Source organism: Hyperolius riggenbachi, chromosome 9 (genome assembly GCF_040937935.1).
Source record: "Hyperolius riggenbachi isolate aHypRig1 chromosome 9, aHypRig1.pri, whole genome shotgun sequence".
Lineage (NCBI taxonomy): Eukaryota > Metazoa > Chordata > Amphibia > Anura > Hyperoliidae > Hyperolius > Hyperolius riggenbachi.
Genome location: NC_090654.1, coordinates 176,750,199 through 176,777,750, shown reverse-complemented (window position 1 = coordinate 176,777,750; position 27,552 = coordinate 176,750,199). Strand labels below are relative to the sequence as shown.

The following is a 27,552-nucleotide window of genomic DNA, read 5'->3' as shown; positions in this document are numbered from 1 at the left end:
GATCTCCGCCTCCCCTCTCAGTGAAGGAAGATTGAGAGGGGCGGGCGGTGGCGGAGATATGCGCTGATAGACGCGCATGGAGGCAGGGCTGCGGCCGTTAGCCCCTGCCTCAAGCAGGAAGCGATTCCCGCACAGCACGGAGGGGATCTGGGGGGTAAAACCCAACCCCCCCCCGTTCAGCCGCAGGATAGCGGCGGTTTAGCTGGGGCAAGCATGCCCATGTTGATTATAAGCTAAAAAGCGAGTTTTTAACTCGCTTCAGACTCTGTTTAAAGTGTACCTAAAGGCTAACTTCAGGTTTAAAAACGCATACTTTCTTCCCATTTCAACATTTTGTTCTCAGCCATTTTTGGGTGTTGTGTATTGAGTTGTTATTCTGTTAGATCTAAGATTTGACTAAGCTTTTGGACACTGGGCAGTATGATTTGTTCCAAGTGGTTAGTATTTTCAACTGTTATCTTAGAAATATCAAGCTGCTTGGAGATGGTCTTATGGCTTTTGCCTTGTCTATACAGTGGTTTGCTAAAGTATTCAGCCCCCTTGAGGTTTTCCACATTTTGTCATATTACTGCCACAATCTGACAAGAGCTCCGTGCTACTGCTCAGGGGCGGCTGTGCTCTCATGGGTGCAGCATGGCCTGGATCTTTGAGGTTCCTGGCGAGCTGCAGCAGTGGCAAGGAGCCACCTCTACAAGGTGTGCATGTAAAATGTTTGGCCTCCGGCTATTGCTGGTGGTGGCCAAATTATATCCCAGTTGCAGATATTGCAGGTGCCCAAATTAGTCACTGAGCGCCGCTATAGGCAGAATTCACATTACGGCTTATGGTGGCGCCCAAATCTAGCTGTCTTGTCTACAAGATCCAGAGTCTTCCCTTCTTATTAGGTAGTAGTTTTTTTTTTTTTTTGGGGGGGGGGGGGGGGGGAGAAAAGTGTTACCTAAGGTTCACCTGTAATTGGGCTGCACAGCATCATTGTAGTGTCCATAACACAAAGCGTGATCTATGGGCACGGCAGAGCATTCTGAGCGGTATGCAGTCTGCTGCTCTTAGGGCCCGTTCAGACTACAAAATGCGGACTGCAACGCATGCGGACTGCAACGCGTACGAACGCACGCATGTCCGCGTTCGTATGCGTTGCGTGGCTGATCCCATCACTGAAAAGTGAATGGGACAGCCGCGCGTTTTTGTAAAATCTGCGTGCAGCATGCGTCCGGAACGCATGCTGTGTGAACATCAGACATTGCACTCTATGCAATGTCTGATGTCGTGCGTTTTGGCCACCTGCACGCGTTTCCAAAACGCGGCTGGAAACGCGTGCAGTGTGAACGGGCCCTTAAAGCCTGTGGAGTACTGAATGGTTATTGAAGAGGCTGTGATCAAGTGGTTTATTTGATGTTAGTGAAACTATACACACATTAAAGGGAAGGTTCAAGCAAAATAAAAAAATGAGTTTCACTTACCTGGGGCTTCTACCAGCCCCATGCAGCCATCCTGTGCCCTCGTAGTCACTAGCTGTTGCTCCAGTCCCCCACTGGCAGCTTGCCGACCTCGGAGGTCGGCGGGCCGCATTGCGTACATTTTTACGCATTCCCGCTAGTGCAGGAACATTAACACACACATTTTTACGCATTACTGGTTCAATGCGTAAATTTTTTTACGCAGTGAACCAGTAATGCGTAAAAATGTATGTGTTAATGTTCCTGCACTAACAGGAATGCGTAAAAATGTACGCAATGTGGCCCGCCGACCTCCGAGGTCGGCAGGCTGCCAGCGGGGGACTGGAGCAGCAGTGAGTGACTATGAGGGCACAGGATGGCTGCATGGGGCTGGTAGAAGCCCCAGGTAAGTGAAACTCATTTTTTTATTTTGTTTGGACCTTCCCTTTAAACAAGCTCTCTACCCAGTGCCTAGAGGTCTAGGAAACTTGTTTGTCTGGAGTGGCACTTTAAAGGGAAACTGAAGTGAAAAGAACGCAGAAGCTGCCATGCTTATTTCCTTTTAAACAATATCAGTTGCCTGGCAGCCCTTTGTGTCTATTTGGCTGCAGCCGGGTTTGAATAATGCCAGAAACAGGCATACAGCTAATCTTGTCAGATCTGACAATAATGTCAAACTTCTGATCTGCTTCATGCTTGTGTAGGGGCTATGGCTAAACTTATTAAAGGCAGAGGCTCAGCAGAATAGCCAAGCAACTGGTATTGCTTAAAAAGAAATAAATATGGCAGCCTCCATATCCCTTTCGCTTCTGTTGTGTTGGTGTACTAGTAGTTTAGTGCAGTGGCGTACCTAGGGCATTTGGCACCTGGTGCTGGGTATTAAAAGACACCCCCCCCCCCCTAAAAAAATGGGCGTGACCACAATCTGCGGCGTGCTTTGTGGCAAAAATTGGCGTGGTCATGACCGGATGAGGGCGGAGCAAACTGTAATTTAAAGTATTAGCTAGTATAGTTGCCCCAGTATAGCTAGTAGTTTCCCCCAGTATAGCTAGTAGTTTCCCCCAGTATAGCTGGTATAGCTGCCCCCAGTATAGCTGGTAGAGTTGCCCCCAGTATAGCTAGTAGTTTCCCCCAGTATAGCTGGTATAGCTGCCCCCAGTATAGCTGGTATAGCTGCCCCCAGTATAGCTGGTAGAGTTGCCCCCAGTATAGCTGGTAGAGTTGCCCCCAGTATAGCTGGTAGAGTTGCCCCCAGTATAGCTGGTAGAGTTGCCCCCAGTATAGCTGGTAGAGTTGCCCCCAGTATAGCTGGTAGAGTTGCCCCCCGTATAGCTGGTAGAGTTGCCCCCCGTATAGCTGGTAGAGTTGCCCCCCGTATAGCTGGTAGAGTTGCCCCCCGTATAGCTGGTAGAGTTGCCCCCCGTATAGCTGGTAGAGTTGCCCCCCGTATAGCTGGTAGAGTTGCCCCCCGTATAGCTGGTAGAGTTGCCCCCCGTATAGCTGGTAGAGTTGCCCCCCGTATAGCTGGTAGAGTTGCCCCCCCGTATAGCTGGTAGAGCTGCCCCCCCGTATAGCTGGTAGAGCTGCCCCCCGTATAGCTGGTAGAGCTGCCCCCCGTATAGCTGGTAGAGCTGCCCCCAGTATAGCTGGTAGAGCTGCCCCCAGTATAGCTGGTAGAGCTGCCCCCAGTATAGCTGGTAGAGCTGCCCCCAGTATAGCTGGTAGAGCTGCCCCCAGTAGAGCTGCCCCCAGTATAGATGTCCCTGGAGGGGGGAAGCAGCGCTAGGACAAGGGGCAGTGGGGGCAGCGGTGGGGAGGGGGGAAATACCCCCCCTCCCTCACCTGGGACCCCTCCTTCTGCCTATCTCCCCCTCCATTCAGCGGTGGCAAGTGCGGGCTCGGCGGCGGGGACGGGGAGACATGCGCAGAATTACTCACCACTTCCACGTTCCAAGCGCCGGCAGCGTCATGTCGTCACAGATCTCCGCCTTCAATGAAGGCGGAGATCTGTGATGACATGACGCTGCCGGCGCTTGGAACGCGGAAGTGGTGAGTAATTCTCCGCACGTCTCCCCGCCGCCGAGCCCGCACTTGCCACCACTGAATGGAGGGGGAGATAGGCAGAAGGAGGGGTCCCAGGTGAGGGAGGGGGGGGGGATATTTCTCACCGCTGCCCCCACTGCCCCTCCTTCTAACGCTGCTTCCCCCTCCTGCTCTGTGCTGTGGGGGGTCGTGGTGACACCCCCCTGGGTGTCTGTCACCCGGTGCGCCCCGCCCCCCTGCGCACTACAGTAGGAATGCCACTGGTTTAGTGTGCTTGCATTATGGATATCAATGGGGCATTTTATTGATTGTAGCTATATCCGTGTCAATAAAAGGTACTCAGTGTGTTGATTCTGGTTTTAAAAATGTGCCTCTAAGGGCTGGGATCCACTAGCAGCATGTTCAGTGCACTTGCTGATTACTGGCGATAGCAAAAGTGCTAGGACAGTGAAACCCTACAAAAGTGATTCCACTACAGCGCTTGCGATTTGTTTCAAAACATGCTGCATGTAGCATTCTCTGAGCAATTGCGAAAATCACTTGGGGAAATATTAAACTGCTGTTGCGAACAATTGCAGGTGGATCCCAGCCCTTAAATGTTCCCACTGCTTCTGAAGCATATCCTCACTCTTCTCCAGTTGTAAACTGTCTCTGCACTCCTTATCCCTATAGATATTATCAGACACTGATTACTGACTAGTCATGACTTGTGTTATGCTGGGAATACACGATGAGATTTTTCAGTTGATTCACTGTCTGAACTTATCTTCTAATTGTTTTTCTTATCAATTTCCATTCACTTCTATGAGAAATTGATGAGGAAAAACGATCTGAAATAAGATCGAACATGTCGGAAATTATCTATTGAACCATCTATCTGCTAAAAAACCTTCTGGTGTATTCCCAGCATTAGGAGCTAATTGGGCTGCTTAGGTGTGACTGCTATATTCCACTTTCTCAGCCCCCTGCACACTCCCAGTCCCAGTGAGGTAGCTTGGGTGAGGAGGGAGATGGATTTTTCTTGTGCTGGGCAGGAAAGAAAGATTTATTTTTCTTTTGGAAATGGGGTTGAAGCTGGGCAAGGCAAGTGATATTCCAATACAGATCAAGGTTTGTTTTAAGACCTTTTTAAGTGTACTTACAGAGTTAGAACAATGCATTCAACTCCTCACAGCTCACCATTTTTGTGTAAAAACTATTTCTGTGATCCTTAGTGAGGTCTGATCAGCATTGTCTAGCTATCACTCCTGCTCCTGTCTGCACATAGAAACAGGATTTGCAGTGGCAAATCGAATTGAATCGAATGCTGATCGGACATGTCGGATTTAATCGGATCGTAAATAGAATTGTAATTGAATCGTATCGTGTAGATTGGGCTTTAGGATTACATGAGCATTCTGCATTCAAGCAAAAAAAAGTGCAGATTGTAAATGTTTTATACAAACATGACTGTCCAGAGCAATCTGGGGCTGATTTAATAAATCTTCCGAAGTGCAGGAACAGTTGAATTCTTCTTCTCTCCAGATGTAATGAAGTTAATCTAAGTGATGTCTGTTTTGCAGTGGTTATGCTGGAGAATGAACTGATGTATGGTGTTCCATTTGAAATGTCTGAGGATTCTCAGTCTAAAGACTTTGTTATTCCTATTGGCAAAGCGAAGATTGAGCGACCAGGTATATGCTCTTTATTACTGCATTGTACTTCTGGCTGTTAGACTGTATTGTTGTAGGATGCCTTTTATCACAGTTATAGGCCATTAACAGCCTCATTGTTTTTACACTGAAGTATAATAGCATGTTATTACTAGACATGTTTACATTACACCTTAAACTTGTAACGTGTTAAAGGAATACTATCGATTCACATATTTTTTTTCACTTGACACAGGAATTGTTTGGGAAGTGCTGCTAAGTACTGGTGTATACATTTTAGTAGCAACCTCTTTGTTTACTGTTATCAAAATACAAGTACTGGTGTATACATTTTAGTAGCAACCTCTTTGTTTACTGTTATCAAAATACATTCAAACTTTACTGACGCCAAAACTGACTGCTGACTGACATGAAGAGAGGGGAAATTCCCCTCACACTTGATCAGTTAACTCTATGTGTAGCTCTGTGTGTGACAGAGAAGAGAGCTCCCAACAGCTGCAGCTCCTGTGTCCTGTGTGTCTGACTGACATGTCTGAAGAGAGCAGAGGAAATGTAACTAATCGTCACAGCTTTTCATACTGTTTTTGCTTTCAGAGTTTGATATGTTTGATATTTGCTTTCTGTAGTCTGATATGCAACACTGGCTGTGCATTGAAGCAGACACCCCTTCTGCAATTGATTTGTCCCAATATAGCTAAATCCTACCCTCAATAAATTACAGCTTTTGCCTCTGATATTTAACATGAAAAGTAGGAAAAATGTTTACACAGCTACTTAGACATTATTTGCACACTGTCATTTTAGAACACTTGGGTATCGATAGTATTCCTTTAAGTATTTTCCAACAGTTTGTGCAGCCGTAGTAGTTCTTCTGTGAGATTGGACTAGAAAGACTAGCCTTCATTCTCTATGCGAATATATGAGCCGTGAATGCCCAGGACCCTGTAGCTAGTTTACTGGTTGTCCTTTCTTTGACTACTTTTAGGCCTCGTTCACATTGCGTTCTGTTCGCGTGTCCGCCCGCATTGGGTGGTTTTTGTGGTGTTTTGGGAGGGGGGGGGGGGTTGCAATTACCTGCGCGTTTTTTTTTGGTTTGTTTATTTTTTTAACACTTTTCTAAGCGGTTTTGCCGAGCGATTACGGTTTTTCACTTCCTGATGTCAGTGAACTCTTTAAACCAGAAAAGAATACTATGTATTTATTCTTAAAAAAATGCGAACGCAATTGCTGCACAAATCGATTTTGTGAGCGTTTTTAATTTCTCCTATACCTTCCATTGAGGCGGAAGCGCCTCAAAAATGGTCCACGCACAGCTTAACTGAACGAACAGCGCACGACCCACGCTGATATGAACCTTCTCATAGACATTCATTGCACAAGCAAAGGACAAACGCCTCCAGTGTGAACGAGCCCTAAGGAGGTGCTAACCCCCGCTCATCAGGAACACTGTACAAGACCTGCTAGTTTTAAGATATGATGACCCATTCTTGTAGTCCTCACATTCTGGCCCTTGTCAGATTAGTTCAGATCCGACAATACCCATGCCCATTTTTCGTGCTTGCATCACCTTTTAAGAACTGGCTGCACAACTGCTTTCAAATGTATCCCTCCCTGTGACGGGTACCATTGCTGTAAGATGGTCAATGTTGTTCATGTCACCAGTCAGAGGTTGTATTGCTGAGCTTGCTTGATAAGCGGAGTACCCAGTTTACTCTCTTTGTGTCAAATGTGACTGTAGCAACTCAGAATCCTGTTTTGTTTTTTTTATTTAAAACTTAATCTTAGCTAGGGCTAGTGCACCCTAAACTTCGCTAGCGTAATTGCAAACGTTACGTTTTTAAAAGCAATTTTTCTAAGCGATTCCAGGCATGTGCCTAGTGATTTTCTAGTTATGCCCAGTTATTTTTGGAGCGTTTTGGTGTAGAGATTTTTTTTGTACAGTTTGAGCGATTTTCCACTTTTCCTATACTGGATGGTGTAATGGTTAAAGGGGAACTGAAGTAAGAGGTATACGGAGGCTGCCATATTTATTTCCCTTTAAGCAATACCAGTTGCCTGGCAGCCCTGCTGATCCTCTGTCTCTAATACTATTAGCCATAGCCCCTGAACAAGCATTCAGCAGATCAGGTGTTTCAGACTTTAAAGTCAGATCTGACAAAACTAGCTGCATGCTTGTTTCTGGTGTTATTCAGATACTACTGCAGAGAAATAGACCAGCAGGGCTGCCAGGCAACTGGTATTGATTAAAAGGAAATAAATATGGCAGCCTCCGTATATCTTACTTCAGTTCCCCTTTAAGGGTTCTGCCTCTGACACAGGAGACCAGGGTTCGAACCTCTGCTCTGCCTGTTCAGTAAGCCAACACCTATTCAGCAGGAGACCTTTGGCAAGACTCCCTAACACTGCTACTGCCTATAGGGTGCATCCTGGTGGCTGCAGCTCTGGCGCTTTGAGACCGCCAGGAGAAAAGCGCAATATAAATGTCTTGTCTAACATTGAGCCTGAATTGCCTCAAATGCTGCAGGACTCATGTTTGGGGGGAAAAAAAAATCATATCGCAATGGTGAACCATCCCATACAAACACATTAGCAAAGGACTTTTCGAAGTGCTAGCGTTTTAAAAAGCGTTCATAGGCACTCTTTATGTGCACCGCACCAGCCCTTATGCGATCTAAAGCAATCCAGAGGAGGACATTTAATATTTCTATGGCCCAGTGCACACCAAAACCTCTAGCAGGTGCTCAAAACGCTAGAGGTTTTTGAAGCAGATTTCAGAGCGATTCTAGGCATGTTTAGGGCCCATTCACACCTGAGCGGGAATCGCGCGATTCCCGCTCATGGCAAACCGCTATCGGTTTTGTAAAAACCGCTACACATTGTAGCAAGTGGCAGTGTTCTCACTGCCGTGTTTGCGGTTAGCGATAACTGCAAACGCGCTGCATGCAGCGCGTTTGCGGTTAGCGATAACTGCAAACGCGCTGCATGCAGCGGTTTAGCGGCGATTTGCTAATTTTGCTAGTCGCGATCGCTCCAAAACCGCCGCAGTGTCCAGTGATTTTTCCGTGTTAAAATCACTCCCGCAAGGTTTTGTAATTGTAGGTGTGAACGGGCCCTTAGGAGGGTTTCTAAACATGCCTAGCGTTTTTGGGAGCATTTGATGTAGCTCTGATGTAGCGTTTTTCAGAGCTGTTTTCCACTTTCCTATACTTTAACATTGAGGCAGAAACGCCTCAGAAATCTAAAAAATACTGCAGCCCCTGGGTTTGCGTTTGTGGAAAAAAGGACCCGCTCTGGTGTGCACCAGCCCATTCACTTTCATTAGCCAAGCGGTTTCCCCCTGCAAGCGTTTTAAAAAAAACTCTTCAGAACCTCTCTGGTGTGCACCAGCCCTCTGCGTTGGTTTGCAGTGTCCTGCTGTCCTGTCTCATCTCTGGAGATCTATATGGTACAGAGAGTGGCTGGTGTAGGGGTTTCTGACCTAGTACTTACCTGTCACTTACAGTAGATTATAAAGATCGGACAGGGTTTGGACTAATCAATCTCCTCATGGAGGAGTCTCAAAATTATATATTTTTTTTATAAAGCACTCTAGGAGAGGATCTTTACAGGGATGCTGGGCAGCCTCCTTATTTTCTTGCATACTATTGCAGCACTTAGACTGAGCAATTCCCCTTCACTAAATGATTTTAAAAATATAGAAAATTCTATGAATTCTCCACAAGGAGATAGACTAGTACAAAATTTAATTACTTTCTACAGTTCTACGGAAAAAATAAATTGTAGTGCATTTTACTCTGCAACAAATGTACATTTTATATGTATGAGTTTTTAAATGTACACTTTTTTGTGATTGTTGCCTTTACATGTGAATTCTGGCTGCTCATAGATGCAATGTGTGTAACTAGTCTGTGCTGTTCCTGCAGGAAGCCAGATCACTCTGGTGTCTCACTCTCGCTCTGTTGGTCACTGCTTAGAAGCTGCCAATGTGCTCGCTAAGGAGGGAATTGATTGTGAGGTAAGATTGCAAACCTTATTTGCATACAGGTGAAAATTAAAAAAATATGAATATCGTGCTAAAGTTCATTCATATCAGTAATTCAACTTAACCACCTCCTGGGTTGGTTGAAAATGAAGTACACCTCCTCCTAAACAGGTGTGTATATATTAACACTTTTGAAGGATCTACAGAGAATTTATTGTGGATTGCAAGTTTACGCCATATGTAAGTCTAGAAAGTCACGTCCTTTTAAAAAAATTAAATTTTTAGTTGTATTGAAATTTTGGTGATCTGTTTTTCTTTCATTTTATAAGCTATGTAACAGTCTTTTATAAGTTATGACTATATGGGTTTGCAACTGAAATAAACTCCTTTGCTTTCTTAAGGTCATTAATATGCGCACAATCCGACCAATGGACACTGAAACCATAGAAGCTAGCGTGATGAAGACCAATAATCTGGTCACAGTAGAGGGAGGGTGGCCCCAGTTTGGTGTAGGAGCTGAAATATGTGCTAAGATCATGGAAGGTAAGAATGTAATGATCTCATTATAAACTCTTGTATAGTAAACTGCTTCTCCAGGTCCTGGCCAATCTCCATTATAATTCTATGGGAGCAATGCCTGGTATAGTAAACTCTGATATAATAAACTTCTGTTATAGTAAACATGTTTTTTTAGCCCCTACGTAATGCTGACTCTGTATATAGTAAACAGTGGGCGGTGCATGCGTCAGTTGTCAGTGTGAAGCCCATAGTCTGCTGCTCTCTTCAGGCTGGTTGTGATTATTTGATGCCTGATAACATCTGTAAGACAAGAATGGCGCTGGATATACAGTACTGTACAAATACTGTAAGCAGCTTGGATAAAGAGGAATAATGTGAACATAAACAGGAGGATGAGGTGTTACCACTTTCACTGATAAAAATATCATCACTGCAATCACTGATAAAAGTATCATCACAGTCCTCCCATGGGATTGTACACATTACTGGGTATCTCTTCCCGTTAGTGATGATGCTCCTGGTAGCGTGTGGAGAGCAGTACAGGTTACTTTCATTTGTAGTGCTGCAAAACTAAGGAGAGTGCTAAGTTCAGCCAGTGGAGGTGTCCGAGCCACTCTCATTACAGATCCGAGTGGCTTAACTACCTAACGACCTCAGGACTGTGTAACGCCAATTAGTGTTAAGTCCTGGGGGCATGGTTTGCAGGGGATTGCGTGCGCATCCCTGCTTGGCTGACGGAGTACGGTTGTAAGTCTACAGTCTTCAAGTGGTTAATATGATTTTCAAGAAAGCCTTAATGATTAGCTCAAGTGTCAGCAGAAAGTTTTTGCAAGACACGTCCTGGAAGTCCCGCCCATGGAGGTATTGGAGCCACTCACAGGAAGTGAGTGGCTCCAACTGACATCTTAGAGGTTTGCACAGACCTGGTAGGTGGTGTAGTGGTGGGTGCAGGGCACTGGTCTGCCCGGTGGCCATTTCACTCTGTCACCCCTTTTCCACTGCATACGATTTCTTAACACAATTTGCATAGCACTGTATTTCAATGGGCTTGTTGCCATTGTATCCAGAATTCACATGCAGAAAAACATTCTGGACAGCAGTGATGCATAATTTTGGATGCTGCATGGCATTTGTGTGCATTTTTGTCAATAGATCTGAAAAAAGTCTTAAATAGCATGCAAATTTGCTATCACAGTGGGACGTTAAAGTTGCACGTTATAAAAAAAAATAACGCAGATGTAACGCACAGCAATACAAAGTCTGTGCGACCTTCACAGTGCACGCGTTGTGTAACGTGTAGCAATATTTAGAAAGTGCTGCATGCTGTGCGTTTAGCAATACATTTGCTGCGTTGTGTTGCACATGCTCAGTAATGGTTTTTTTTTTTAAATGTAACGCATGCGCTGTTTTCGTTCCATCACTATGCCATGAAACCGGTGCACCAAGAGACACAACACAGTGCAAAATAACATCCAATTGCATAACCTACATGCGCTGCGTTAGGGGCATGTTGTGCGACTTTAACGCCGCATCAAACGCAACGTCCCACTGTGAAAGAGGCCTTAGAATTTCTTCTGGGACAAGTATCTACTCCCATCTCCTGTAGTGCTTGACTATTCTTTGCCTCTGCTCCTAAGCATGCTAATCTTGGCCTATGGACAGTGGAAGGACAATTGCTGTGCAGTGTATAGCCAGGCCATAGATCCTGCTGTGATCAGAGAGGGATCTACCTCATGGTCAATCTGGCCATACATTGGGTGATGTAGTGCCACCATTATAACGGTGTGGTGCACATTAGAACAGTGAGGGAGACTCTGCCTAGTTGGGTTTTTACTGTAGATTCTGTTTTTTTTTTTCTTCCTTATAAGGTGCCGGTCTCCTAACACTGCATGTCTCTTTGGCAGGTCCTGCGTTTAACTACCTGGATTCACCTGTGTATCGGGTGACTGGGGCAGATCTTCCCATGCCTTATGCCAAGATCTTAGAAGAGAACAGCGTACCACAAGTAAAGGATATCATATTTGCAGTGAAAAAGACACTGAATGTCATCTAAATCAAGATTTCCATTTAAAGGGTCATTTACATGTCATTTTAAACCATATGTCCTAATATCAGTATCCTGCTACTCCGGACAGTTTTTATAACAAACGCATTTCATTATGCTGAGAAATGGACTTGTCGAGAGAAAGTGCTTCATTTAATACTCCACATGCCGTTGGGTGTAGTCTGTACAGTGGTTGCACTGAGCACTCCAGCCAGAGTGTATCTGTCCAATGGAGGAAAGACTTGTTACAAGGAAGACACTATATTTATTGGGGGGTCCCATCTATATATGCAGTTTAATCTGTCCAGCTGTTCTGGTGCTGAGGGAAAACCTCACTCTGCTCTGTACCACAATAAAATCAAGTATTTGGTTTTTGTTAATATTTTCTTTCCTCTCAAAGATCTATGTATGCATTCAGCTCTGAACACAGTATTTGCTTTGCTACCTTACAATATCCTTTTTGCATGTAATGTCAATGTGGAAAGTTGTTTTATCACACACTAGCACTGCATAGAGACACTCTCCCTGTCAGTATTTGTGAGCAGCTGAGAATGCATGGCACTTAGTGCTGTACAGCGGCCAGTCTATTTAAACCATTTTTACTTATGTTTCGTCCCCTGTAACAGCAGGAACGCAATAATGGCACTGTACGTTATCCACACATTGTCTCATACAGTGAAGCATAATGTCAATGACAAGTATGCTTCACTGACAATATACATGTTTTACAGCCACTTACCACTGAATATTGCCTTACAAGACCCTTTTGTTTGGTAGTGTCAAAGATGTCTTTGAGCAGCTATGAAAAATCAAATATTGTGTAAAAGAACATGTATTTCAATAAGTAAATTTAAAAGATGAAACTAATAAGAAATAGGAACCCTTTGCAGGTGTTTTGGAGTAATTAGCTGATTAGAGTCTGACACTTTGAGCCTAGAACATTGAACAGTTTTACAATATTCTAAGTTCTGAGATTTTTGAGTTTGGGGGTTTTCATAAGCTGTAAGCCATAATCCTAAAAGGTTTGACATACAGTGGAGAAAATAATTATTTGACCCCCTCACTGATTTTGCAAGTTTTTCCAATGACAAATGAAAAGTCTCAACAGTATCATTTCAATGGTAGGTTTATTTTAACAGTGGCAGATAGCACATCAAAAGGAAAATCGAAAAAATAACCTTAAATAAAAGATAGCAACTGATTTGCATTCCATTGAGTGAAATAAGTTTTTGAACCCCTACCAACCATTAAGAGTTCTGGCTCCCACAGAGTGGTTAGACACTTCTACTCAATTAGTCACCCTCATTAAGGACACCTGTCTTAACTAGTCACCTGTATAAAAGACACCTGTCCACAGAATCAATCAAGCAGACTCCAAACTCTCCAACATGGGAAAGACCAAAGAGCTGTCCAAGGATGTCAGAGACAAAATTGTAGACCTGCACAAGGCTGGAATGGGCTACAAAACCATTAGCAAGAAGCTGGGAGAGAAGGTGACAACTGTTGGTGCGATTGTTCGAAAATGGAAGGAGCACAAAATGACCATCAATCGACCTCGCTCTGGGGCTCCACGCAAGATCTCACCTCGTGGGGTGTCAATGGTTCTGAGAAAGGTGAAAAAGCATCCTAGAACTACACGGGAGGAGTTAGTGAATGACCTCAAATTAGCAGGGACCACAGTCACCAAGAAAACCATTGGAAACACATTACACCGCAATGGATTAAAATCCTGCAGGGCTCGCAAGGTCCCCCTGCTCAAGAAGGCACATGTGCAGGCCTGTCTGAAGTTTGCCAATGAACACCTGAATGATTCTGTGAGTGACTGGGAGAAGGTGCTGTGGTCTGATGAGACCAAAATAGAGCTCTTTGGCATTAACTCAACTCGCTGTGTTTGGAGGAAGAAAAATGCTGCCTATGACCCACAAAACACCGTCCCCACTATCAAGCATGGGGGTGGAAACATTTTGCTTTGGGGGTGTTTTTCTGCTAAGGGCACACGACAACTTAATCGCATTAACAGGAAAATGGACGGAGCCATGTATCGTGAAATCCTGAACGACAACCTCCTTTCCTCTGCCAGGAAACTGAAAATGGTTCGTGGATGGGTGTTCCATGACGACAATGACCCAAAACATACAGCAAAGGCAACAAAGGAGTGGCTCAAGAAGAAGCACATTAAGGTCATGGAGTGACCTAGTCAGTCTCCGGACCTTAATCCAATAGAAAACCTATGGAGGGAGCTCAAGCTCAGAGTTGCACAGAGACAACCTCGAAACCTTAGGGATTTAGAGATGATCTGCAAAGAGGAGTGGACCAACATTCCTCCTGAAATGTGTGCAAACTTGGTCATCAATTACAAGAAACGTTTGACCTCTGTGCTTGCAAACAAGGGTTTTTCCACTAAGTATTAAGTCTTTTATTGTTAGAGGGTTCAAAAACTTATTTCACTCAATGAAATGCAAATCAGTTGCTATCTTTTATTTAAGGTTATTTTTGATTTTCCTTTTGATGTGCTATCTGCCACTGTTAAAATAAACCTACCATTGAAATGATACTGTTCTGAGACTTTTCATTTCTTTGTCATTGGACAAACTTACAAAATCAGTGAGGGGTCAAATAATTATTTCCTCCACTGTATCTCGCTTAGCATGTAATAAGTCTATTTCATACAGAATTCACCTTTTAATATAAGCAATTGAAATAAATGGACTTTTGCATGATATATATTTTTTTCTTTTCAACTTCCACCTGTATTCTGTCAGAAAACAGACCTAGGTATGGTCAATGAGGAGCACATCATTTACAGTGGAGGAAATAATTATTTGACCCCTCACTGATTTTGTAAGTTTGTCCAATGACAAAGAAATGAAAAGTCTCAGAACAGTATCATTTCAATGGTAGGTTTATTTTAACAGTGGCAGATAGCACATCAAAAGGAAAATCAAAAATAAACTTAAATAAAAGATAGCAACTGATTTGCATTTCATTGAGTGAAATAAGTTTTTGAACCCTCTAACAATAAAAGACTTAATACTTAGTGGAAAAACCCTTGTTTGCAAGCACAGAGGTAAAACGTTTCTTGTAATTGATGACCAAGTTTGCACACATTTCAGGAGGAATGTTGGCCCACTCCTCTTTGCAGATCATCTCTAAATCCCTAAGGTTTCGAGGTTGTCTCTGTGCAACTCTGAGCTTGAGCTCCCTCCATAGGTTTTCTATTGGATTAAGGTCCGGAGACTGACTAGGTCACTCCATGACCTTAATGTGCTTCTTCTTGAGCCACTCCTTTGTTGCCTTTGCTGTATGTTTTGGGTCATTGTCGTGCTGGAACACCCATCCACGACCCATTTTCAGTTTCCTGGCAGAGGGAAGGAGGTTGTCGTTCAGGATTTCACGATACATGGCTCCGTCCATTTTCCCGTTAATGCGATCAAGTTGTCCTGTGCCCTTAGCAGAAAAACACCCCCAAAGCAAAATGTTTCCACCCCCATGCTTGACGGTGGGGACGGTGTTTTGGGGGTCATAGGCAGCATTTTTCTTCCTCCAAACACAGCGAGTTGAGTTAATGCCAAAGAGCTCTATTTTGGTCTCATCAGACCACAGCACCTGCTCCCAGTCACTCACAGAATCATTCAGGTGTTCATTGGCAAACTTCAGACGGGCCTGTACATGTGCCTTCTTGAGCAGGGGGACCTTGCGAGCCCTGCAGGATTTTAATCCATTGCGGTGTAATGTGTTTCCAATGGTTTTCTTGGTGACTGTGGTCCCTGCTAATTTGAGGTCATTCACTAACTCCTCCCGTGTAGTTCTAGGATGCTTTTTCACCTTTCTCAGAACCATTGACACCCCACGAGGTGAGATTTTGCGTGGAGCCCCAGAGCGAGGTCGATTGATGGTCATTTTGTGCTCCTTCCATTTTCGAACAATCACACCAACAGTTGTCACCTTCTCTCCCAGCTTCTTGCTAATGGTTTTGTAGCCCATTCCAGCCTTGTGCAGGTCTACAATTTTGTCTGACATCCTTGGACAGCTCTTTGGTCTTTCCCATGTTGGAGAGTTTGGAGTCTGCTTAATTGATTCTGTGGACAGGTGTCTTTTATACAGGTGACAAGTTAAAGGGACTCCGAGCTCACCCAAAAAAAAAAAGTTGTACTCACCAGGGGCTTTCTCCAGCCCAGTGCTGGTCGGGAGGTCCCACGCCGGCGTCCTGGCTCCTCTCCTTCTCCCCGCTCCGGAATGGCTGACAGGCCGCAGCCCGGGCGACACTCGGCAGAGTGTCGGGCTGCTCCTTCCGCGTATGCGCAGTACTTTCACGCCGGCCGCCGTGATGACGCGAGGCGGCCGGCGTGTTACGTCAGCCGCGTCATACGTGGAAGGAGCAGCCCGACACTCTGCCGAGTGTCGCCCGGGCTGCGGCCTGTCAGCCATTCCGGAGCGGGGAGAAGGAGAGGAGCCAGGACGCCGGCGTGGGACCTCCCGACCAGCACTGGGCTGGAGAAAGCCCCTGGTGAGTACAACTTTCTTTTTTTTTTGGGTGAGCTCAGTCCCTTTAAGACAGGTGTCCTTAATGAGGGTGACTAATTGAGTAGAAGTGTCTAACCACTCTGTGAGAGCCAGAACTCTTAATGGTTGGTAGGGGTTCAAAAACTTATTTCACTCAATGAAATGCAAATCAGTTGCTATCTTTTATTTAAGGTTATTTTTTCTGATTTTCCTTTTGATGTGCTATCTGCCACTGTTAAAATAAACCTACCATGGAAATGATACTGTTCTGAGACTTTTCATTTCTTTGTCATTGGACAAACTTACAAAATCAGTGAGGGGTCAAATTATTTCCTCCACTGTATGTAACTTGAAATGTACCAATTGAATTCCACCTTAACCGGATTTAATTAGTTCATTTTCAAGCTGCATAAACAGGGCTGAGCAGTTGGAGTTGAAGCAATTTTGGGTGCCTGGAGTCGGATGTTTTTTGTACCAACTTAACACCCTGTACATAAATTTGTATACAACATTTTCATGACCATGTATAGACTTTATGCTGGGAGATACACGGTATGTTTTGTACCGTGTATTGAGCCGCACGATAGATTGTGGCGCATCCCGATCGATTCCCGCGGACACTTCCTTATCTGCGCTTCGGTTTTTCTTTTGTCCTGCCCACTAGGAAGGTTAAAATAGCATTGACTGTGCAAATTCAGAGGCCTGCTGGTGTGGAATAGGGTTAATGTTTACAATCTAAGAAAATGCATTAGTTAGAGTAAATACTTTTAGGCTGGATGGTCTATAGCACACGTTATAATGTAAGGAGACTGGACATAAACTTTAATACAAAAACTACATGCAATGAGGTAGAAAAATGCAGTACTATGAACAGGCCTATAGCATTGTATGGGCAGTTAGTTGACATGCAGAATGATTCAGTAAATTTAGCCTAATGCTTCTTTCATTAACGTGTGCAGGAGCAGTTCTCCTGCATGCGTTATGTCATTGGGATGTTGCTATGCAACGCAATCAGCGGCAGTAATTATTGATTCATAGAATGGGAAAATGCCGGCTCCTGCCGATTAAAAGCTCTTGGGTGTGTTGAATTGCAACGCAACAAAATGCAGTGGGTGAGTAACTGCTACCACCAAGCATGTGCAGAGAGTTGGGCTCTTGAGTGCTCAGGCACACTTTTTTTTTTAATCTTTAATAAAGCTGCACCATCAGCTGTGAAAAGTAAGGTCTGCCCCAAGCCACAGAAGCTGCAAACTCCCATCATGTGACCATTCCCTCACCAAGCAACCACAGGGACCTTCTGCAGCACCCTCACCCACCTGCCCAGCATCAGCTGTTACTCCATGTCCAGAGAAGAACAGAGGTAAAGAGGAAATTGAGATTGGAGGTGGACACAGAAGGGACAAAGGTGTTCACTTCCACTCCCCATTACAATTCAGAGGCAATGGAGGGACAAAGAGAGTGGAGGGGAATAACTCTGTCTGTCCCTACTCTCCTTGTCCCCTTCCAAATAGACAGCTCATTAAATAATAATCATAGTTTGGAGTCTGGGAGTACTTGAATTGCAATATGGTGTAACTTGAGACAGGCTGGGTGCACACTTGGCAATGTGGAAAATGTTGCGTTTAATGCTTTTTATGTGCGTTTGCCTTTTCTTTTCCCCACACATGCATTTTGCGTGTGTTTTAATGCATTTGCATATGCTGTTTTTGATATGCGTTTTATGCAAATCACTAGGAAGACAACAGGAAGTGTAAATACATCAGAATTTTTTTGAAAAATGCATACAAAACACATTACATCACCACTGACTTTCATTATGTGCGTTTTTGAAAAGTATGCAACAAAACCAGTGTTTTTAAAAATGCTTATTACAAAAACGCATACCTATGTGTTTTTTTTTTTTATGTGGCCTGTTCAGTAACATATGCATAAATGCTGCGTTTTACGCAATGTTAGCGTTTCTGCTAAGTGTGTTCTCAGCCTCAAAAAAGTTGAGAAACATTGATTTACAACACAGACAAATCATGGAACAAATTTATTTTAATAAAAATATGACTGAATATACATTGTATTACTGAGCCCAATAATCATACACTTCACAATCCTCTCCGCCTTCTGTAAAACAGATATAAAGTGCAATAAAAGTAAAATAAGGTTCAGATTCACCAAGTGTACCATCTATAGTAATGCAGGCTCTGTTTTGTCCAGTTATATTTTGGTAACGGATTAAACAATGTAAACAGTTTACAGTCTTAGAAAGAATACTAAATTACACTTGACTGCATGCTGCCAGAAACAACTGTAGCAATTTAATGGCTATTAGAGGTCCTCCCTTGTCTGTTCCTTACACCCACCAATCATATATTTACTTTCATTTTCTCTCCTGTACTGGGTGCTAAAGGAAGAAGCAGATTGGGTAGTAGAGACAATTTGATTAACAGGACTTGAAGTCAGCCCCAAGAAATTATGGGAAAATGTTGCGGTTTGGTATGAGAATAGGGATATTGATTGCAGGCTTTAAAAGAAGTGATACACTGTAAACTTGGAGTCACTGTAGACAGATCTGCAGCAAGCATAAGGTCTTTTTTTCCATGGGTGACTGAACTGCTCTGCCTCACTGCCACAAGTGCCTTTTGGCTACATTAGGCATTAGCGTCCAAAAACCATCTCACGTCATATCTGGAGACAATAACTGCCAGATGCAACTCCATAGGGGGCTGCATGTCAACTGCCAGCAGGCACCCAGCCAGTGAACAGGAGCAGCTGACAGGCAGTAAATTTGCCACCTTCAACTGCCCATGAAAGAGGCCATAGTGGACAGACACTATATCTGAGTGGTGGAGGACACATGACCAGCTCATTAGGGAATGGGGCACAGGCTGTTTCTATTAAAGATTTAAGCCACGTTCATACTGTGGCATCGCCTGTAAAATCAGGATCACAATGATTACAGGGGAGGGTAGAAGTGGCGTTGTGTGTTGTGATGCAACACATACAGTAAATGAAAATTATGCTTCTCCACAACTGTGAACACAAAAGTTGTCACAATACCACACATGTCGCGCATTATTCTGATGTAAGCAGTGTGATTGCATTGACAATACCCCACTGTAAATATCACCCTAACCTGCATGGAAGTTCTTCTCAGTTCAGTGCAGTAACCATGGAAAAGTCAGGAAGTGTAACTCAATGTCTGACTTTAATTGGGGGTGTTCTTTCAAATGTTAAATAGCATTGAGCATTTTAACTTATCACGTTGCATCGCGGTACTCTCTCGAACTGCAGCTCATCGCAGTGGCCATTAAAGTCAATGACAAGACACTCCACCTGCGTTGCGACACGATGGACGTACTCCAGTTAACGCACAAGTTGGCTGCAGTGCATTACCATGCAACTTCCATGGTAATCCCAGGAGTTGCTTTTTTGAGTAGCACTGTGGCTATAGACTTGTCAGCTTTGGTGCAGTATGAATGTTCCAAATCGCACCACATTTCACGAAATGTAAAGGGACCTAGAGTTACAAAATGACTTGTGCAGCACAAAAGTGGAATCACCCTTTGGTTTGCTATTTCTGAACAGTAAGCTCAAGCAAAGATGGTTTGCAACCAGGCTGTATTCTGGAACAGACTGGCCAGACAGTCCCAAGTGCTGAAAAGAACAGGCGTTTCTGAGACTCACCTGAACCAACATAGTGCATTACCACATAACACACACATTAATAGTTCCAGTGAAGCATAAGTTCTATACTGTATGCATCACACTGCAGGCATGACATTCAATGCAACTTTACCTCTCCGTTGAAATTCTGTTTTTTTTTCCCCAGGAAAAACCACTCCCCAGTGTAAACGTAGCCTAATTGATACTTCACACAACTGCTTTCTGCTGAGGAGGACAAGCCATCCTTATTGATTTAGGTTGAATGCTTCACCATAGCAAGCAGCAGTGCACATTGCTTGGAACAAGGCATGATGTGTAAATTGCAAATTCAAAATTGATTAAGATTTATGCAAATGTATGCAGCTTGAAATAGTCAAAACAAATTTCACAAAGATAGAATTCAATTGGTCCACTTCCAAGTTGTATGCGCTAAATGAGGACAAGAAGCCATGTACATTTCCCATTTTCTTTCTGTCTGGACTTAGGGCTTAAGTAACATGGGATAATGTAATGGTTAAGGGTTCTGCCTCTGACACAGACAACATGGGTTCGAATCTTGGCTCTGCCTGTTCAGTAAGCCAGCACCTATTCGGTAGAAGACCTTGGGCAAGACTCCTTAATGCTGCTACTGCCTATAGAGCACGTCCTAGTGGCTGCAGCTCTGAGTCCACCAAGAGAAAATAGTGAAATACATTTTCTCTGTCTACACATATTTATCCACTTTTCATCTTGATGCTTGCATGGGCTCTTGATGTATTTTTGAGCCCTGTGGAACTTTTCAGGACTTGCTTGCTGCCAAGTAGAATATTGTAGGCACTGGAACGTGCATTTCTCCTAACAGCAATATGCAGAACAATGGCATAAATACAATTTCTACATCAAACATTGTAATGTACTAGCTGTAAGCATGGTATAGGTTAATTGAAACTATAAATCCAATTCTAATAAAAATTGATAACTTTTTTTGTACTGAACTCTTAAAGAGTAACGCCTGTTTTGCTAAGAGAAAAATCCTCACTAGCTCAGCTATACACATTGCAAGCATTTAGCAGGCTGTGGTTTCACAAATGTACTTGTTTATGCTCAGAAGCTGTTCATATACTAGTATCTTTCAATTAGCAAATGCAAATGGATCCCTTACACTTTTGGGCTAGGTTCACAGTAGGATGTTGCATTGTGATGCACAACATCACAACGCAACAAAAAAAAAAGTGGTAACTCACATTAACACTGCATTACAATCGCATTAAGTAGGTACAGTGAAGCATACAGGCAATGAAAAGTAGGCTTTTCTGTACCTGGTAACGTGCATTTAGAGGTAACACACTGCTGCATAAGACAACACATTACCATGCGATACTAACGGCACACTGTGAACATGGCATAGACTTCTTATTGCAGAGTGGTAAGCTGCATAATAAGACTTTATAATGCAGTACCGCAACATCCTACTGTGAACCTAGCCTGGGGGGGGGGGGGGGGGGGGGGGGGGGGTTGACGGGACTGTTTGCACTGTGCACTCTTTACCTAAGGGCCCATTTCCACTACATGCAGATTGGATGCAGAAAAACTGACTCCAATGAATGCTTATGGAAAAACCTGCATCTGAAAAACCACATTTAGTGGAAACAGGCCCATAGGCATTCATTGGAGTCAGTTTTTCTTCATCCATTCTGCGTGTAGTGGAAACAGGCCCTAATGCTGGGCAAAGACGGTTCGTTTATGCGCTCGATGCCGATGCATCACCGCTCATCCACGCAAATCGATCCCCACGGGCACTTCCTTATCGGCATTTCGTTTCTACTATTGTCCACCCGCGGGGATCAAGCGCGGTATCGACCCGCTGCGGTGATCGGACAGGTTGAATATTATCAATCAAGCCATCAGCGGCTCGATTGATAATATAAAACGAACCATCTATGCCATTTCATTTATGACATTTCCACCCAGGTGCTGTGTCCATTTCTGAAACAGACGCATTACCTGTGCTAATGCGAATAAATCCAATAACTGTGCCAGTGCGAGGCTATGGAGATTCAGATGCATGCAATGTTCACAAAAACACCATTCTTCCCCCTGCATACTGGAAGTAGCCTATTGATTCCAAAATTGCATGTGGGGAAATGTCGCAAATCTGTTTTCAATCGCATACCAACGTTTGTTTGTTTTTTTTGCTTGCGTTGGGTTATATGCACATTATAATGCAATTACCCATTGTGAAAGTGACCCCTAAACTAAGTGTGTCCAAAATTTTACTGCCTGAGTTCTACAGACTTCTGTTTCCAGTTTTTTTTTTTTGCATGTACAGTATTAGAAAACTATAGCAGCTGCAAAATAAAAAGGAAAGGTGAGCTCTTAAGTTTAATGACAATTTCAATAATTTGTGTAGTATTGATGTTCTCAAAAGCAACGTTAACATTGGAATATTTATTGCCTATGTCTTTCAGTGCGTCACCTAGAAACTGACTAAGGCTAGTTTCACACTGGGCCATTGCATTGGGCACTTTATAAAACTAGTATTGTAATGAAAAGGGAGAATCACATTGCTCTGTAAAAATAAAATGTAGTGCATGCAGAACATAAAAGTATGCTTTACTGCAACTGTTAACAAGAATGTTACCCATTATCGCACAGCATGCCTCATGTTATTCCAATGGATTCCTTTGCATCACATCATCACAATATAAACGAATCACACTATTGTCCAGCGTAGCGTTGTCAGTGTAAAAGAAGACCAACTGCTAAAGAGGGTCAATGCGATACTGATCATTCCAGCTCTCATAGAAATTGTATGCAGCCTTGAACTGGCCCAATGAAAATTGCCATAAAGTGTGTTTGATCGTCTCAATTTCAAAGCACTGTGCAATTTACATTAAATTTGTATGGAAGCAACATAAAAGTTTAATATCATTGGCCAGCTCTACTAATTTGTAGGCAGAAATGTATGAATTCTGGTCCCTCAGCACCTGTAATTGGCTCACTGCCATTCTCAAAATGGCAACAACATCACATGCTTACATCAACTCTTTATTGCACCTACTTTGGCTAGTCAAAGTAGTTAGAAAGAATTACTACAATCCTTTAGGCTGGTTCACACAAGCTTCTGTGGCAGCATCCAGTTTAGCTCATGCTAAATGCTTTTCTCTTACCAAGCAGTGGCGTTTTGTCATTGCGTCAGGTTATGAACACCTAGGTGGACACAACTGGGAAACGCAGCTGACACTGGACACTACACTTAGCGTCCAAGACAACAGGATCTACTGTGACATTTACATGGGCGCCGACTACCGTGACCTTTCACATTACGCTTTCATTGCACACCTAAAACATTGCTTTACCGCCTGTGTGAACCAGCCCTTACACAATGTGCTAACATCTATAGGGGTACTGGGGTGGTCATCTGAGCAGGAATTAGCATTTGGTTATAAATAACCTCACACTTACCAGCAGAGCTGTGTCTTGGTTTGTGCTGAGTTTCTGTCAAATAGAGAGGCTACTAATGTCCTGGGCTGGCTGTTTGTGCCATTTGAGGGGAGGGGGGGGGGGCAATTTTTTTTTAACTCTTTATGAATAATCCAGGATGTAGACCAGACAACTGGTGTGCTTGATGCTACAAATGTTAAATTACAGCATCTAGGAGAAACAGGTGAGGTGTGCTTGGTAACTCTACCACAAGCAACTAGTCCATTCATTGAAACCATCAATAAGAGAATCTCTTAAGACACAAGGGCCCATATGCAATTCAATTTTTCTCCTAGGAGATTAACGTTTTAGCACTTTGCAATGGAAAAAATACCAAAAACTAGGTGAAAGAGTACTGGCAAAATTATTTTGCGTATTTGTTTGCTTGCTGGGGGCGTAAAGGCATTTTATTTACAAGTTGGGAAAATATCACATAGGAGAAAACTCAGGTGAAAAAGTAAATTGCATATGGCCCAAGCTGTCTCACGTATCAAAGCATCTGAGGTTGAATTGGCTCAGACATTGGACCTGATTTTGGCATTTCCAGGCTGGAGATCATAAGCGATTTTGTAGGCCCAACTTGAATTTATAAAAAAAATTGTCTATGACCCTTCTGTGAACATGATGACCTAGCAGGGATTACTAAAAGGATGGTATGTTCACAATTTTATGCAATAACAAAAAGTGGGATCACTGTGTAATCCAAGATAGCCTAGATTTAATATATAAAAAATAACAGTTTTCATGCAAATGAGTGCCTAACCTCTGAAAGGACCCAGAGGAGTTCCAACCATTGCCACCTAACTTTACATTTAGACTGCACCTGAGCACATTTGCGTTCTGTGCTTTTTCCGGGATGAATGTTACAGACAAAACAATACTGAAAAATGCACAGAAACTTGCAAGTGTGCTAGAACCTGATGGTTACAGGATCACCTAGGATCTCCAGCTGAGAAGAAGCATTTGTAAATCAGGACCTTGTGCTGCATAACAGCAACCTAATTATTCCCACAAGGCATAAGAAAAATGGAAAAGGCTAACAGCTATTTTGTTCAGGCAGTTCTTCTCTAAGGCATCTTGATAAATGAAGCCTAGTGTTTATCATTAGGCCAAACCAGGCCTCTGGTTTCCACATTCAACCTTTCTGAAAACATAAGGCCTTCTTTTCTACTATACACTTGCTTTTTTTTTAGGAATTTAAATTCTGCCCTAAAATAAAATCTCGGAGCTGTGAGCAGACCAAGCAGTATAGATCTACATTCGGTGATCAGCTGATCCGCGGAGTGCTGTGATCATTGGTCGCAGATTTTTTCAGCTCTCCTTTCCTGAAGTTTTTAATGGAATTAAGTAAGGCTCCACGGTCTGTACCATTTACTGAGGGGGTGACCGATTCTGTTGGCACGTCCTTGTTTGGAGGGGGCAGAGGCGCAGCTGGTGGTGGAGGTGGAGCAGGAGGTGGTGGAGGTGCTGGTATTGGAGAGGTTGCAGTTCCTGCATAAACAAAGAACAGTTTCATAAGAATTGGATCCTCCATGCGTAAGAAAGGTATGTCCTGTAATCTGTAATATATATATATATATATATATATATATATATATATATATATATATATATATATATATATATATATATATGAATCACTTAAAAGGACACTGTAGGGGGGTCAGGGGAAAATGAGTTAAACATACCCTGGGCTTCTAATGGTCCCCCGCAGACATCCTGTGCCCACGCAGCCACTCACCGATGCTCTGGCCCCGCCTCCAATTCACTTCTGGAATTTCAGACTTTAAAGTATGAAAACCACTGCGCCTGCGTTGCCGTGTCCTCGATGCCGCTGATGTCACCAGGAGCATACTGCGCAGGCCCAGTATGGATTGTGTCTGCGCAGTACACTCCTGGTGACATCAGCGGGATTGAGGACATGGCAACGCAGGTACAGTGGTTTTCAGACTTTAAAGTCTGAAATTCCAGAAGTGAACCTGAGGCGGGGCTGGAGCATTGGTGAGTGGCTGCTTGGGCACAGGATGTCTGCAGGGGACCATTAGACGCCCCGGGTATGTTTAACTCATTTTCCCCGACCCCCTACTGTATCCCTTTAAGCTGCTCTTAAAAATAGTACAAAAATATAATTGACAGTAGGTCAAGTTATAGCACCTACTGGGTAGAATAGTATAAAGCAATATAATGCACATTTTTATTTAACACTATCATGAAAATCTTAACATTTTAAATATATGTAAACATATACAGATAAGTGCATTTCTCCCAGAGTAAAACGAGTCATACATTACTTTACTCCTATGTTGCTGTCACTTACAGTAAGTAATACTGATTCGCAGGGATTTCTTTAATTTCAAAAGCACTTAGTAAATGGCAGTTGCTCTGTCCAACTGGGAAAAAAGTGTACAGTGAGCAGGGAGGCTGGTCAGCATCTTTGTATAAATCTTTTTCAGGGAATGTCTTTATAAAGAATAAAGGCTATGCTGACAATCCCCTATGAAGAGATTGATTAGTCCAAAATCTATCTGTAATGTCAGATTTCTACTACCTACTGTAAGTGACAGCAACATAGGAGAAAAGCAATTTATGGCTCATTTTACTCTGGAAGAAATGTACGTCTTAGTTGTATGTATGTATATATTTTTTTAATTTTAAGATTTTCGCGACAATGTTCCTTTAATTTTCAACAAAGTGCATGTATACTGACTACTGCAAGCACATGCACAGGCTCAGCCAATATACAGATAATGGTACACTGTCCCGTTGCACATAGTTCTATTTTTTTTTAAAAAGGAAACCAAAAATGCCATCAAGTTCAACCAGAAAAACAAAAAGATAGATTTGTACAACATTGTCCTGTATCCTCACATATCCCCACTGATCCAAGGGAAGGCAAAAAAAAACAAAAAAACAAACAAACTTAAAAAAGAGAGACAATTAGTCTTAATTAGCGATCCTGACTTGGCAGTCAGATAAAGTCCCTGGATAAACTCCACTAGGAATTACCAAGCATCTATAGCTGTAGATGTCCTTCAATGCAAGTAAAGCAAGTCAGGCAAAAACAATGCTGGAAATTTAGGCACAGCCATCACCGCCATAGGCCATAAAGAAAATTACATCTATAGTGGCACTCAGTCAATAATTTGGGTACCACCAAAAGACAGAAGTGGATTTTCGTCTGGCATCAATTGCGGCCTGGAGGGGGAATCGTAATTAATGCCACCAGGATTTTTGCAGAAGCAAGGTGGGCAGTTTCTAGGCTATACCCTGCATCCAAATTTATAGGTGCTTCAATTACATGTATGCCTGTAAAAGTTCTTCCATACACAGATCATGTTCCAATGTCCTTTGTACAAGCCATCTGCTAAGCTTTTGTATTGCCTTCTGATAAATGTATACAGGTTAACAGAATCGGGACCACATGAAGTTAAAACTACGCCATGGCTGCTTACGCCTGATGCGGTGTAGTTTTAATGTCACCAGCTCCCATGCATGGGAGACAATAGCACATCTCTGCTGGCACAAGGCACAGCTACGAGCTCTGTACTTCGGTCAGTAGCAGAATTCATTAGCTTCTGACCTCCTGAAGAAGCGAAGAAAAAAAAGGGTCTAGTACTTAAGGGTCCACAGCCTCATGATTCCAAATGAGTTAAGGCCGAGACACACCAGAAAAGCTCCCCAAACGCTAGAGGTTTCAAAATCTCTTCCCAATGCAATGCTATGTTTTTTGTTTTTTTTTACAAAACCTCATTGCTCCAGTGTGCATAGACACATAGGATAACATTAGCAGGAGGTTTCAAAAACTCAAAATGCTCAGAAAAACTCCTCAGGTGTGCACCAGGCCTTAACCACTTGAGGACCTAGGGCTTTCTACCCCTTAAGGACCGGCCACTTTTTTTCCATTCAGACCACTGCAGCTTTCACGGTTTATTGCTCGCTCATACAACCTACCACCTAAATGAATTTTCGCTCCTTTTCTTGTCACTAATAAAGCTTTCTTTTGGTGCTATTTGATTGCTCCGGCGATTTTTACTTTTTATTATATTCATCAAAAAAGACATGAATTTTGGCAAAAAAATGATTTTTTTAACTTTCTGTGCTGACATTTTTCAAATAAAGTAAAATTTGTGTATACATGCAGCGTGAAAAATGTGGACAAACATGTTTTTGATTAAAAAAAACCCATTCAGTGTATATTTATTGGTTTGGGTAAAAGTTATAGCGTTTACAAACTATGGTGCAAAAAGTGAATTT

At 43.1% G+C, this 27,552-nt stretch overlaps 2 protein-coding genes across 2 annotated transcripts in view; one reads left to right on the top strand and one right to left on the bottom strand.

Moving 5' to 3' along the window:
• PDHB (pyruvate dehydrogenase E1 subunit beta) overlaps positions 1-12,056 on the top strand; it is a 31,994-nt gene extending 19,938 nt beyond the window's left edge. The window contains exons 7-10 of the mRNA XM_068253746.1: positions 5,042-5,152; positions 9,055-9,146; positions 9,515-9,656; positions 11,537-12,056. Of these exons, the coding sequence (XP_068109847.1) occupies positions 5,042-5,152; positions 9,055-9,146; positions 9,515-9,656; positions 11,537-11,685 (494 nt within the window). The 3' untranslated portion in view covers positions 11,686-12,056. The remainder of the gene's footprint in view (positions 1-5,041; positions 5,153-9,054; positions 9,147-9,514; positions 9,657-11,536) is intronic.
• A 9,279-nt stretch (positions 12,057-21,335) lies between these two features.
• Positions 21,336-27,552, bottom strand: part of PXK (PX domain containing serine/threonine kinase like) — a 93,197-nt gene continuing 86,980 nt past the window's right edge. Inside the window, exon 9 of the mRNA XM_068254942.1 lies at positions 21,336-24,789. Coding sequence (XP_068111043.1) covers positions 24,566-24,789 — 224 coding nt within the window. The 3' untranslated portion in view covers positions 21,336-24,565. The remainder of the gene's footprint in view (positions 24,790-27,552) is intronic.